Here is a 14229-nt window from a genome sequence, read left to right on the forward strand (position 1 = left end):
TTGAGCCCCGCTCATGTCATAGCTGCGTCAAACCCCAAGACGTAAATGAAGGTACTGATTGCTCTTTCACCAAACACTCGGCATTTAGAAGTGAGACTCGCATGTCTTTCTGCTATGACCTTCAAAATGGAGGTCCCATGTCGCAGCAGGCATTGGCATGCTAAAAAAAAACTCACTGCTACAGCCCTTAGTGCTAAGTTAGGTCTAACAAACAACCAACCAACCAACATCTGATCATCAATAATGTACTGGTTTCACAACCAACATCTGATTATCAATAATGTACTGGTTTCACAACCAACATCTGATTATCAATAATGTACTGGTTTCACAACCAACATCTGATTATCAATAATGTACTGGTTTCACAACCAACATCTGATTATCAATAATGTACTGGTTTCACAACCAACATCTGATTATCAATAATGTACTGGTTTCACAACATGGGACCATTGCCTCAATACAAATGTCTTCAGGTATTAATCTTCAAAATGACTTGTCCACTTGTATTCACATCCTGCTGTTGCTCTTTATCCTCCAGATTTGTTCATCATCTTTGGTTTCTGATTCTGAAAATACACCATTTTGTTAAACATGACCATTGCCATTTGTAATTAATTGAGATTTTGTGGAAAAGTTTGTTTATAGGGTTTAGATATACACAAATATAAATACTGTTGCACGCATACAGCAAATGTAGCAGTCCATGTAGGATTCATGCAGAGGGTGTCATAATTTATTGACGAAATTCAGAAAATGTTATTTTATTTTGTTTTAAACATTTAACATGGCCCTAGATTCTCTCAAACTGGGGCTGATAACAGGCCCATTCCAAATGAGAAATATAAAGTATCATTCATTTTCCCCCAAATGGTTATATACAAAAAATAAGTACAAACCTCATAAAACTTTCAATCTGATGTAATTTCACATTAATTTTCTATTTAACATAATCAGGGTCTCTATAGCGTGTCTGCGTGTGCAGCTGCGCATTGACAGCTTTACAAACTTCTTTGGCTATCATTTAAAATTGATATTGATCAATGGGTTACAGATCAAGTTTGAGGTTATGCTTTGTTGACCTTTTTTCAAAAGTTTTAAGTTTGCACTACATGTATATATCATGTCATAAACAATTTCCCCTCTTTTTTTTTCACTCGGACAGACACATCTTAGTGTCCCTGAAATATGTGAAAATGATATCACTATTTTTCAGGGCTCAAGCATGTGAACACTGAATTGTATGCACCTTTTGTTTAATATATTAAATGTGAGAAATGTTTTTCCATAAAGAGAGATGATCAGGTTTTAATCATACAACAGAGGACAGATTTAATTCTATATTTTACTGAAAAGGATTTACTAGTAATTGCAAGTTATCTTTTTACTAGATTTTTTAACATTTGATAATATATCTCTATAGCGAACTATCAAGTATCAGGGTGATGTGTCACTAATTTCTTTCTTTAAGATAAGCTGTGAGTACTGTCTTGGAATGCTGCATTAGAATTTCCATAACTTCAATGGTTGCACTAACCCACTTTTTCATCCTTCAGTAACTTGGAGAGATGGTGTCGTACATTACTTGCAGCTGCCATCTCCAATTCTGGTGCAAAATCCTAGTGTGCGATAAAAATGTGTATAAAAACTTTGTGGTACATGTACTACACCGTACATGGTAAAAAGTTCAGAGATCAATGTGTGCAATTAAAAAAAATCATCTTGACAGGATGTATGTACTTTTTCTTACAGTTCATACATGTATTAACCAAACTGGACCAACACTTACATGTAGTTAAAACTAAGCTACATACATGTACATTCCCCATGCAGACCAAAAAGAATTCTAACAAGATGTACTGTGAGCAATGCTCACTAAGAATACTCCCCGCTTACCCCAATCTCCCAAAGGGTGTTGTTAATAGGTATAAATTACCTCTTTCCTGAGTGTAAAAATATGGTATGCATTTGTAGAAGAAAATGGAAGATATAGTCCGAACACAAATCCATGGCATAAACCTATAATTTTGACCTTGAGATCAAAGGTCAAGGTCATAAAGAGGTCATGAATGTACATGACACATCGTCTCATGGTGATACACTCATGTGTCAAATATGGTATGCCTATGTCAAAGAACAAAGAAGTTATGGCCTGGACACGAATCCATTGTAAAAAAAACCTTTAATTTTACCTTGAGGTCAAGGATCAAGGTCATATAGAGGTCATGAAGGTACTTGACACATCGTCTCATGGTGATATACTCATGTGTCAAATATGGTATGCCTATGTCAAAGAACAAAGAAGTTACGGCCCGGACACGAATCCATTGTAAAAACCTTTACTTTTGACCTTGAGGTCAAGGTCATATGGAGGTCATGAAGGTACATGATACATCGTCTCATGGTGATACACTCATGTGTCAAATATGGTATGCCTATGTCAAAGAACAAAGAAGTTATGGCCCGGACACGAATCCATTATAAAACCTCTAATTTTGACCTTGAGGTCAAAGTCATATGGAGGTCATGAAGGTACATGACACATCGTCTCATGGTGATACACTCATGTGTCAAATATGGTATGCCTATGTCAAAGAACAAAGAAGTTATGGCCCGGACACGAATCCATTATAAAACCTTTAATTTTGACCTTGAGGTCAAGGTCATATGGAGGTCATGAAGGTACATGACACATCGTCTCATGGTGATACATTCATGTGTCAAATATGGTATGCCTATGTCAAAGAACAAAGAAGTTATGGCCCGGACACGAATCCATTGTAAAAAACCTTTAATTTTGACCTTGAGGTCAAGGGTCAAGGTCATATAGAGGTCATGAAGGTACTTGACACATCGTCTCATGGTGATCTACCTGTGTGCCAAATATGGTATGCCTAAGTAAAGAACAAAGAAGTTATGGCCCGGACACGAATCTAGACAGACGGACGGACGGACAGACAGACAGAGTGATTCCTATATACCCCCCAGAACTTCGTTCGGGTGGGTATAATTATACTGTACATGTAACTTTAGATTTTGATAATGAACTTACAGGTAATCCCCATTCTTTATATAACATGCACACTGTAATACTGTATAAACAGACTCTTTCGCGAGGATTTAATTTTGGCATTATTAGTGAGTGTGATGAGATCACCAATTAAAAATTGAATATTGCAACAATATATTCCATATCTCTTACTAGATATACATGTATAAACCCATTTTCATGGGAAAATTGCTAAAATTGTGTCTCGCTAAAAATTTCACTTACAAAATATGTGTGCCACAATACTCGAGTAATATAGCATGTCCTATAAGAGTCTCGTGCCAAAGATCTTGTGTTTTTTATCTTGTTTGTGCAAACATGTAATATTATGTATAGCTGTGTAGTGATATACGTGAGCAGATCAAAGGATCTAATTTTAATTAGATTCATGTTAATATGGTAACTTAGTTTATAAATACCAAGATATAATTTTGTGACAGAGCTTGACATGATTTTTATCTAAGCAACTTGGGTACCTCAATAAAAGTTGAATATTTTCAATCAAAAGAAACCAATTTGAAATTAATCTATGCTCTCCGTGGGCGTGACCATTCAACACGGGATGCTCACATTTCCCGGGCACCTGATCCCACCTCCAGTATATCCAGACGACTGTGTTTGCCCTACTCTTTAATTTTGTATTCTTATAAATAGGATTTATGAGATTGATCAGTGTTCAATATCTTCATCTTTCCATGATTCATATACTACAGTTGTAGTTCCATCAAGATATCGTATAAACCATGAATTCCCTGGGATGGAGCTATGGTCTGAATCATAAGGCATAACTCCTATAGACATTTTGCATAACATATCTTGTCCTAAATAAAACTGTTTAAAGTGAGGCCACAGACTTTTTAGTACTGGAACTGATTGTCTCCTTTCTTATTCTAACTACTGTACACAGTTTGTCTGCAAGATATTTAAGTCAAATTTTCTAGTACATTATGCATTTTGAGCATATGATTCATACATGTATTGTAGTCCTCTTCACATAAAATGAATGGGATGCATTACCTCATATACATTTCTCACAATATCTAATGGTGTAAATGATGTGGTGGGTTTTGATTTTAATAACTGGATTATTTGGTTCTCCCGCTGTAGACGATGACTGATGTAGAACTCGATTTTTTCCACTGGATTTGTAATGATAGGTCCATGGGAAGGGTATATAATGGATGGATTTAGAGTCAGCATTTTTTGTAAAGAGGCCATGTATGTGTGGAGATCTTCAAAAATCTGTAAAGTAAAAGGTTTTTTTTTAATTTCAAATTCTCTACCTCTACATATATATATATATCAACCAAATTACTTCTGACTGTAACAACAAAAATATTTGTGACTATACATTTAGTTGTAATTATGAATCATGCATGCAAGTATACAATTACATGTATATGAAATTTACAATAAAAGAAACTTTGCTCAACTCACTTGCAACTACTTTTGACAATTTAAGAAGTCAACTTACATTGCATGTGATATGATAGAATCATTCATTAAAATGAGTGTGGAATCTATAGAATCCTTCATTAGTGGGACAGGGAAATTTCACTGTGGGGACATTAATATTCTGACAAATTTTGCAGTCTAGGACAAGCAATCAATCAAGTTCTTTAAAACAGCGAATTTTGTTCCGGAGGTGGAATTTCCCTATCCCACACTTGTACCACGGAAGTAAATAATGAAGGATAAGGATTATTTTTCTTCCATAGTACATAAATTCAGGAGCTTTGAGAAAATTCTAAATTATCAAAGATCCTGATTTGAACTTCAATGCAAAAACTAGCTACAGGAAGAATTGTTTTAACACACTAAAACTGATGTCTCCCCTTCCATTTTCGAAAGTTTTTAAAAAACATTTCTTAGGGATCATCTTTAAAGTGAAAAATTAAGACTTGCTCTACATAACATTCACCTACATGTATATATATGCTTCAAACAAGAAACAGTGTTGTGAACATATGATAGTAAATTAAACTTGCCAACATACCAAATATCAAAGACCTATGTCAAAAGACAAAAAGTTATGGTTCAGACAAAAACATTGCTCCAAAAATTCTATTAATTGCGATCCAGCTGGAATGCAAACTGAACTTGTATTCCTCTAAGAGGAAGCCTGTGACTACATTTCAGGGCAATATCTCAATCTGATTAAAATCAGATCCTTTGATCCGCTTACATAGATCACTACACAAGGATGTGTAGTGATATACGTAATCGGATCAATTGGGCAATATCTGTACCCATAATGAAACAAGAAGCCCATGGGCCACATCGCTCACCTGAGTCACCTTGGTCCATATATATTTGCATGTAAAACCATAGTCCCTATTAAGGCCCCAACCTACCCCTGGAGGCCATGGTTTTTGCAAACTTGAATCTACACTATGTCAGAAAGCTTTCATGTAAATGGGAACTTCTTTGGCCCAATGGTTCTTGAGAAGAAGATTTTTCCTATATATTTGTATGTAAAACTTTGACCCCCCCCCCCCTTGTGACCCCATCCTACACCCAGGGGCCATGATTTGAACAAATTTGAATCTGCACTATGTCAGAAAGCTTTCATGTAAATATCAGCTTTTCTGGCTCAGTGGTTCTTGAGAAGAAGATTTTTAAAGATTTTCCCTATATATTTTATGTAAAACTTTGATCTATTGTTTTCTGTCAGAAAACTGACCCCCAGGGGTCAGGATTTTAACAATTTAGAATCTGCACTATATCAGGAAGCTTTCATATAAATCTCAGCTTTTCTGGCTCAGTGGTTCTTGAGAAGAAGATTTTTAAAGATTTTTCCTATATATTTGTATGTGAAACTTCGATCCCCTATTGTGGCCCCATCCGACCCCCGGGGGCCAGGATTTTAACAATTTAGAATCTTCACTATATCAGGAAGCTTTTATATAAATCTCAGCTTTTCTGGCCCAGTGGTTCTTGAGAAGAAGATTTTTTAATGACCCTACTCTATTTTTACCTTTTTTTGATTATCTCCCCTTGGAGGGTGGCCTGGCCCTTTATTTTAACAATTTAGAATTCCCTTTACCTAAGGATGCTCTGTGCCAACTTTGGTTGAAATTGGCCCTGTGGTTTTTGAGAAGAAGTAAAAAATGTTAAAAGTTTACAGACAGACGGACGGACGCCGGAATATGGGTGATCAGAAAAGCTCACTTGAGCTTTTAGCTCATGTGAGCTAAAAAGCCTAGAAAACTGTTTGACCTACTTTTAGTCCTAATGTAGGTCACGGACCGACGGGCCAATCCGGCTAAAATGCAAATTAAACTTGTATTCCTCTGAGAGAAATCTTATGAATAAATTTCAGGGCAATATCTGTATCGAAAAAAGTCCAAAAAGCTCACTCTTACACTTCTTGAGGGAGAAATTGTGACCAAACTTCAAAGTTGTACATGCATCTGTAGTAATGGAAAAAAGTCCAGATAACATGACCTCGGATGGACAGACAGACGGACAGATGCATGGACTGTGCCATAACATATTTACATGTACGTCCCGTCTAATGATGGCAGGGGATTTCACATTGGGGAGGCGAACTGGATTGAAAAGGGGGGGGGGGGGGTGTTCTAACTAACGTGTTTTGACTTAAATTCAGATTTCCACCTGAATCTTGATATTCATTTCCTATTCTGTCAATGTCGTAAGGACACCACCTGATAATACTTATAAGCCAGACCACGCGGTACAGTATCATGTAACAAACTCAAACTTTTAAAAGTCAAAATTCCAATCACCTGTAAGATGTTCATTATTTCTGAACTAAAATTTGCAGACACTAGAAATTTGATGAAGCAATATTGAATAACAATTTCATTTAGGAATCATTGACTTATCAATCATTTCATTGCAATATTCAGATTTTGAATCAACTAAGCTTAGGATGTTTCATGATCTTTGGCTTGAACAAAAAATAGAAAAAATGAAGATTTAAAAAAATATATTTTCACAAATATCGTGTTATAGTGTAATTAATGTATTTGAACCAATGATTTCAATACATGTAATACATAAGATTTGTTTCCTTTTAAAATATCATAGAGAAGATAAGATGTACTATTTTGATATTTCTTCATAATGTAACCATACGTATGGAACGTTTAAACCAAGAGAGGTTGAAAGAACGCAATTCTGGATTCTTAATCTTGCCGAAACAACGCTTAGGAAATAAAGATACACAGGTTTATCAATACTTATTAATCCTTCCATTTTTAAATATTGAAATGCTGGAATATGTGTGACAAAGGGAGTAAAATTCTCAACAAGTTGTTTTAGATGTTGAATATTAACTAATTTTCAGTATTTTCCTTTAATTCATATGCTCATAGAGACTAACATTTTTTGATAATTTTTTAATGACTTACAACCTAGAATCATTAAAGCTTTCAAACATCAATCAATTAAACGAACCATTTGTAGCAAACCTGCATTTACAGCAAGGAAGCCCCTTTTATTGTTTACACCCACCAGGTACTGGTATACAGACATACATTTGTGTCTGTGTAAGCAATTATAGCTTTCACATTTGTCGCTCCATTGACCACAGATCGTTGTTATACTCGCCACTCCAATGAGTAGATATCGTCGTTATAAATCTTTGATTTTGTTTTCATTTCTTTAGGTTTATCATTATTTTTTTTTTTTTGCATAATTATTAGGGTGGCGGTTGCCCCTTTGCCGATGCTCCTGGAAGGGCGTATAATAACCAAAACCTGTTCCCTGTAAAGTTATTTCAAAGAGAAATTTGAAGATAACAATTTTGATTAATTATCCCTGTATCTTGGGTCCCGTGGGGATCTGGGTTAGAATAGGTCCTCAGTACCCCTTGCTTGTTGTAAGAGGTGACTAAATGGGGCGGTCCTTCGGATGAGACAGCAAAAGCCGAGACCCCATGTCACAGCAGGTGTGGCACAATAAAGATCCCTCCCTTCTCAAAGACCGTAAGCGCCGAGCATAGATCTAAATTTTACAGTCCTTCACCGACAATGGTGACGTCTCCATGTGGGTAATAATTTCTGGGGAGGGACGTTAAACAATATTCAATCAATCAATCCTGTATCTTGTATATACAGTCAAACCTCTTGAACTTGATGGGGCCGAGAAAAAACTTCGAGATATCTGAGGATTCAAGATATCAAGGGTAAAATACTTATTAGAATAAGTGGTTGGGACTTCCGAATCACTTCTGACATATCCATGATATTTGAGATATCAGTGTTCAATTGATTGTATCTTGTTTAACATTTCTCTCGAGAATTTTTCACTCATATGGAGATGTCACCAAGACCGGTGAAAGGCTTCAAATTTAGGCCTTTGCTTGGCGCTTACGGCCATTGAGCAGTGGGGGTTCTTTAGCATGCCACACCTACTGTGACACGGGACATCTCCGAGGACCCGTGACATTCACACCTGATGCCGAGCATTTGGCGATGGAAATGTCACTACCTGTTTTAATGACTTAGGTCTGTCGCAGCCGGGATTCGAATCCCGGCCTTCCGCATGCGGGGCGAATGCTCTAACCTCTAGACCACCGCGGCGGTATATCAGTGTTTCAAAGTTCAACTGTATATAACAAGAGGTACTGTGAGCAATGCTCACTAAGAATACCCCCCGCTTACCCCAATCTCCCAAAGGGTGTTGGTAATAGGTATAAACTACCTCTTTTCTGAGTGTAAAAAACAAATGGCATGACAAACCGAACCATATTGCTACTTCGATGTCCAGTGCACGTGACCTTTGACCTTTTGACCCCAAAATCGATAGGGAACATCTTCATCCCATGGGTAGTCCATATGTATGATATGGTGACTGTAGGTGGAAAGGATAACGCTTTAGAGCCGGAAACCATATTGCTACTTCGATGTCCAGTGTGCTTGACCTTTGACCTTTTGACCCTAAAATCGATAGGGAACATCTTCATCCCATGGGTAGTCTATATGTATGATATGGTGACTGTAGGTGGAAAGGATAACGCTTTAGAGCCCGGAAACCATATTACTACTTCGATGTCCAGTGCGCTTGACCTTTGACCTCAAAATCGATAGGGAACATCTTCATCCCATGGGTAGTCCATATGTATGATATGGTGACTGTAGGTGGAAAGGATAACGCTTTAGAGCCCGGAAACCATATTACTACTTCGATGTCCAGTGCGCTTGACCTTTGACCTCAAAATCGATAGGGAACATCTTCATCCCATGGGTAGTCCATATATATGATATGGTGACGGTAGGTGGAAAGGATAATGCTTTAGAGCCCGGAAACCATTGCGTCTACAGACGGACGGACGGACGAACAGACAGACGGACAACCCGATTCCAGTATACCTCCCCACAACTTGTTGCGGGGGGGGGGGGGGGGGGTATAACAATGAAATGTTACAATCCATGGATTAGTTAATTACCGTTGTGGATTCTCCGAGGATATTGTCTCCAGAAAACAAGATGCTATCCTCCTCTAAGAATAAACAGATGTGGTCATCTGCATGGCCTGGTGTAAAAATGGTTCTGAAAAATTGTAAAATTATGAAAGTCACATACCTACAATGTAAAAGGGACACAAATCTGCTACTTCATTAAATGTAACTATATGTATACTTCAAATAACATAATTGAAGCAAAATTGCTCTGATAATGTTGGAATTCTCCTCTCATACCTATAAATTTCATGACTGAATACTTGGGTGATGTGAATTTTGTTACCATAGTAATTTACCTTAAGGTTGCTCCATCGGTTTTGAACACATGATTTTCATTTATAAAATGACAAGGAACAGTTCCACTATCAATTTCTGCTTTCTCAGGTGGGCGTTTGAACTTTGAAACTCTAGTCTGATTGGCTGAAAATATATTGAATTTATACACAATTTGAGGTGAAAATTTTCAAATTTTATTTTTCCATTTTTAATGTTTAGAAGGTATTTCTATACAGCAATGTAAACAATAAAAATGGAAAAACACAAATTTGAATTTTTTTTTAGCTCAAAACGTGTCCAGGCCCCTTTAAAAATTGTAGTAATCGCTTTTGGTCAATAGCAACCTTTATGTCATAAGCAGTGTGCAAAACTAACTTTATAGTCCTATAGACTTTCGGTCCATAGTCATTTTATTTCCTATAGACCACAACAAATTCCTATAGACCGAAATTTAACATGCAATGTTATTAAAAAATATATAATAGACACAAATTTGGTTTGGCAATTTGTTCAAGCATAGTTTAATTATATTCTTTTTCAATCGCACACTGCATAAGCTGCATTAATGTTTTGTAAAAAATAACTCCATTAATTTAACATTTTAAGCTCATTAATCACAAAAGAAATTACATATCAATGAAAATATGAATCCTATATGTTAATCATGCGAGTATTTTTGTGTCAATCAGATAGGAGGCATGTATTGCTTGGGCTGTCTGCATGAATAGAGGTAGTTGACCTACTTTTTGAAAATTTTAATATATAATTATATGTCATATCTTTCAAATTGTAAGAAGTATACTGTTTTCATATATTAAGCATATGCATTTTTTGTGAGAAGATGTACCCTTCCAATGATACCAGATTTGTTGACCTTGTAACATTGACCACTGACCTAGTTTTTGGAAATTTTCCAAAAAGAAAACCCCTACAATATCTTACTTTTCACTTTGTTGTAATTTAGGGGCATCAGTGTTTCACAAACACATCTTGTTTGTCAAAAAAAAAATTGAACATCTATCTGAGCTTATTAGGCATGTTTTATTAGATATTCATATGATGCATCAATTAAATCATAGCAAAATTTAGACTCTAAAATCTCTTATTTGCAAACAAACAACCATTAATTTTTTATTATTCAAAAGGGAAAAGCAGAAAAAAATCATATATAAAATAATTGAGAGCTTGCATGATGCTCTTTTTGATAGTGAAATCATACTTTGTATGAGGTGCTTTAACGAACCATTCAATAAAATTTTGGTGTAATGAGCCACCTTAAATTAGGTGAAGGTTGTTGAAATCTTGAAATCTTTTGATCAATACATGTACAATTAATTATACTCACATTTAGTAATATCCCTACAGACATCTGCTGTTCCTCCCACATGATCACTGTGCCAGTGGGTCAGGATTATTTCCTGAATACTACAGTTAAACTCAGACAATGCTTTCTGAAGAGTTTGAATGTAGTCTGGAACATCTGGGTCACCAGTGTCAATCAAAATTCTCCTGAAATTCAAATAATCATGTAAACATATTAAAATCTTTGTGTATGCCCATCTTAGATGGAACATAGTTATGGTACAGCGACATCTATATGTCCGTTTGGGGTTTTGTTTCTCTGTAATATCAAGCTGAACTTGCTGTGAATTAATAGCTTCTTTGAGAGTCACTCTTGAGATCACGTTGCAATTTTGATCCATTTTGACCTCTCTTGCAGGAATTTTGCCACTTCATTATTCCTCTTGCAATTTCGAGAGAGGATATTGTAAAACGAGAAAATGTGGCATAATACATGAACATATTTTAGCACAAATACAAGTGTTCAAGACATTGGCACAAATTCATTTTAGCACACGTACCCTCAATTTGTTGCAAAATACATTTTGCACAGACCCATGCCTATTTAACTTCTCCACGGTCAGTAAAGTGTACACCCAATCGCGTTCAATCAATTTATTCAAGATAATGCTACGGTGCATTGAAAAAGGAATTCCAAGTTTCGGGTTATATATTTTTAACAGAAAATTCATGACTTGTATGAGTCATTTGGACACATTTTAATTCCTTCAAAGAATTTGATCAAAACTATTCTTTTAACTGTGTCAGCATGTACATACAAAATGTCCCAACGTTCTGACATTATGTAAGCAGATGCTTCCACTATGGTATCGGCCAAGAGGTTAGAGTGTTCGCCCCACATGTGGAAGGTCAGGGTTCGAATCCCGGCTGCGACAGACCTAAGTCGTTAAAACAGGTAGTGACAGTTCCATCGCCAAACGCTCAGCATCAGGTGTGAATGTCACGGGTCCTCGGAGATGACCTTAAAAATTAATGTCCCGTGTTACAGTAAGTGTGGCACGCTAATGAACCTTCACCGCTCAATGGCAGTATAGCGCCGAGCATAGGCCTAAATTTGAAGCCCTTCACCGATCTTGGTGAAATCTCCATATGAGTGAAAAATTCTCGAGCGAGACGTTAAGCAAGATACAATCAATCAATCAATCAATCCACTATGGGTATCAATAGGAGTCAACAACAGAATGACCTGAAACTTTTTGCAAAAAATACTTTTAAAATGAAAAATCTTCAGCACACTTCTAGTTTTGGTGCAAAAAGTGACTTGTGCTAAATGCGCTAAATTTAATAGCATATGCCAAATTGTCTTGTTTCACACGGTATAGTAATGGGCCGTGCGAGTGTGTAACACTGAGGTCAAGGTCACAGGAAGGCTTCATAGAAAAAGCTTGTACGCACTCTACAAGCCACATATTTTGCTTCATTATGATTTCACATGTAGCTTTGCAATCAAAAGAAGAACCCTATTGCTTATGGGGGTCACAAGGTCAAGGTTGCTACAAAATTTTATAGAAAAAGCTTGTAGACACTTTACAGCTAGGCCACATTTTTAGCCCCTAACAATTTGCTTGGTTATCAAGAAAGGAAGAACCCTGAATCCTATTAATTTTGGGGTCCAAAGGTCAAGGTTGCTATGGGACTTAATAGAAAAAAATTTGTAGACACCATTGATTTAACAATTGACATGTTAGCTGGCTTTATTCAATCATGAGAGGGAGAACCCTGTTGATTATGTGGTCAAAAGGTCACTATGGGAGTACTTCATAGAAAAAGCTTGTACACACTCATTGCAAGGGGATATACCCTGCCTTGTTTGAAATTATCCATCTAACTCCTTCCACATTTTTCAAGGGAGGGCCTTCTTATTTTACAGAGATGCACATGAGCCAATGATTTTCATTTTCTTTGTTTTTTGAGTAATTACAGATATGAACTTTTAAGTCAGTTCTAAGGAAATATTATATACAGAGTAGTGAGTTGTAGATCTAACTTCTCTCATAGTTTTAATTAGCTATTGGCTTTCTTGTTTTATAGAGTGTTAATTGTAATGTATGGGTATAATATTGAAGGTTTGCATTTGATTTTCTTCCAATTAATTTTTTGAGGAATTAAGATTGTTGAATTTGGTCAGTTCTGAAGAAATATCACAAAGGGAGTACATAAATTGTCCACTTAACTCCCCTCACAGTTCCTTTGTACACAACATGAAGATTTTTCTAATATTGTTTTTAATGTTTGAAAAAAATGTCAGGTTGTTGAACTTTCTCCATATTGGTAAGATATTTTAGTAATACACTCAAAGCTCTTGGTTAATGTCTTATAATCTACCTCCTGGCACAGTGTTTAAGCTAAATGTAAAACCTTTTATTCATTCATAGATTACGAATAGCAATGCATAAAGAAAGTACATTTGCATGTCACAGCTTGATGATGACTGCTACAACTGAAGTAAAGCTCTGTAACAAAACATGGCAATTTTGGCAATGCTATGTTTGCCGATCAATGCCATAGAAAACATACTCCATAAGAAAAACACCCTACATAAGCTTGTGATTGGAATTTTTATGTATATATTACACAATTCTCAACTTTTGACAAGGTGTACAGACCTAGTTAATAGGTATTGGTTGAAAATGAGGTCAACCAACAAATTGAACAGCTGTTCATGCTGCAAGACCATGAAACTTAGATCAGCTCGATCACTATTGATCTAATTTAAGTCTCATTTTACAAAAAGAATTTATTGCTAAAAAGTGAAACTTCAATAAAAAATTAGCTTGTTTTAAGTTTTATGGTCATAGAGTCAGATCACTTTTACCTAGCTGCAGATCTGTAGCTCTGAGACGAACAGCTGTTTGTGATGTACGTATATACATGTATAACGTTGTTATGTTACTAAAGCTTTACTATATAAATGTCTTCATGTTTTTTAAAAATAAATTATCTTTATTTTTCTCTCTCTCTAAAATACTGTAACATTTGAGAAATAAATTTATTCAATATACAGCCTTTAACCAGGTCCAGTCCAAAGACTATTTCTACCTACGTAGGTACTTATAGCTACGTAGGTATTTAAACCTACTCTAGGTAGCTATTTTTACCTACGTTTTCC

General features: G+C 36.0%; 2 protein-coding genes across 2 annotated transcripts in view; one reads left to right on the forward strand and one right to left on the reverse strand.

Annotated features, from left to right (window-relative positions):
• Window positions 1–231: 231 nt before the first annotated feature.
• Window positions 232–11461, reverse strand: LOC125647550 (endoribonuclease LACTB2-like). The gene is made up of 7 exons (XM_056141850.1): window positions 11403–11461; window positions 11104–11267; window positions 9779–9902; window positions 9468–9570; window positions 4070–4294; window positions 1541–1622; window positions 232–572 (listed from the first exon to the last, which is right to left on the reverse strand). Exons 1-7 carry the CDS (start codon window positions 11459–11461, stop codon window positions 514–516), a joined length of 816 nt encoding a protein of 271 aa, XP_055997825.1. The 3' UTR covers window positions 232–513.
• A 462-nt stretch (window positions 11462–11923) lies between these two features.
• Window positions 11924–14229, forward strand: part of LOC125645941 (zinc finger protein 853-like) — a 25475-nt gene continuing 23169 nt past the window's right edge. Inside the window, exon 1 of the mRNA XM_056141851.1 lies at window positions 11924–11968. Coding sequence (XP_055997826.1) covers window positions 11924–11968 — 45 coding nt within the window. The remainder of the gene's footprint in view (window positions 11969–14229) is intronic.

This window comes from Ostrea edulis, chromosome 6 (genome assembly GCF_947568905.1).
Source record: "Ostrea edulis chromosome 6, xbOstEdul1.1, whole genome shotgun sequence".
Taxonomy (NCBI): domain Eukaryota; kingdom Metazoa; phylum Mollusca; class Bivalvia; order Ostreida; family Ostreidae; genus Ostrea; species Ostrea edulis.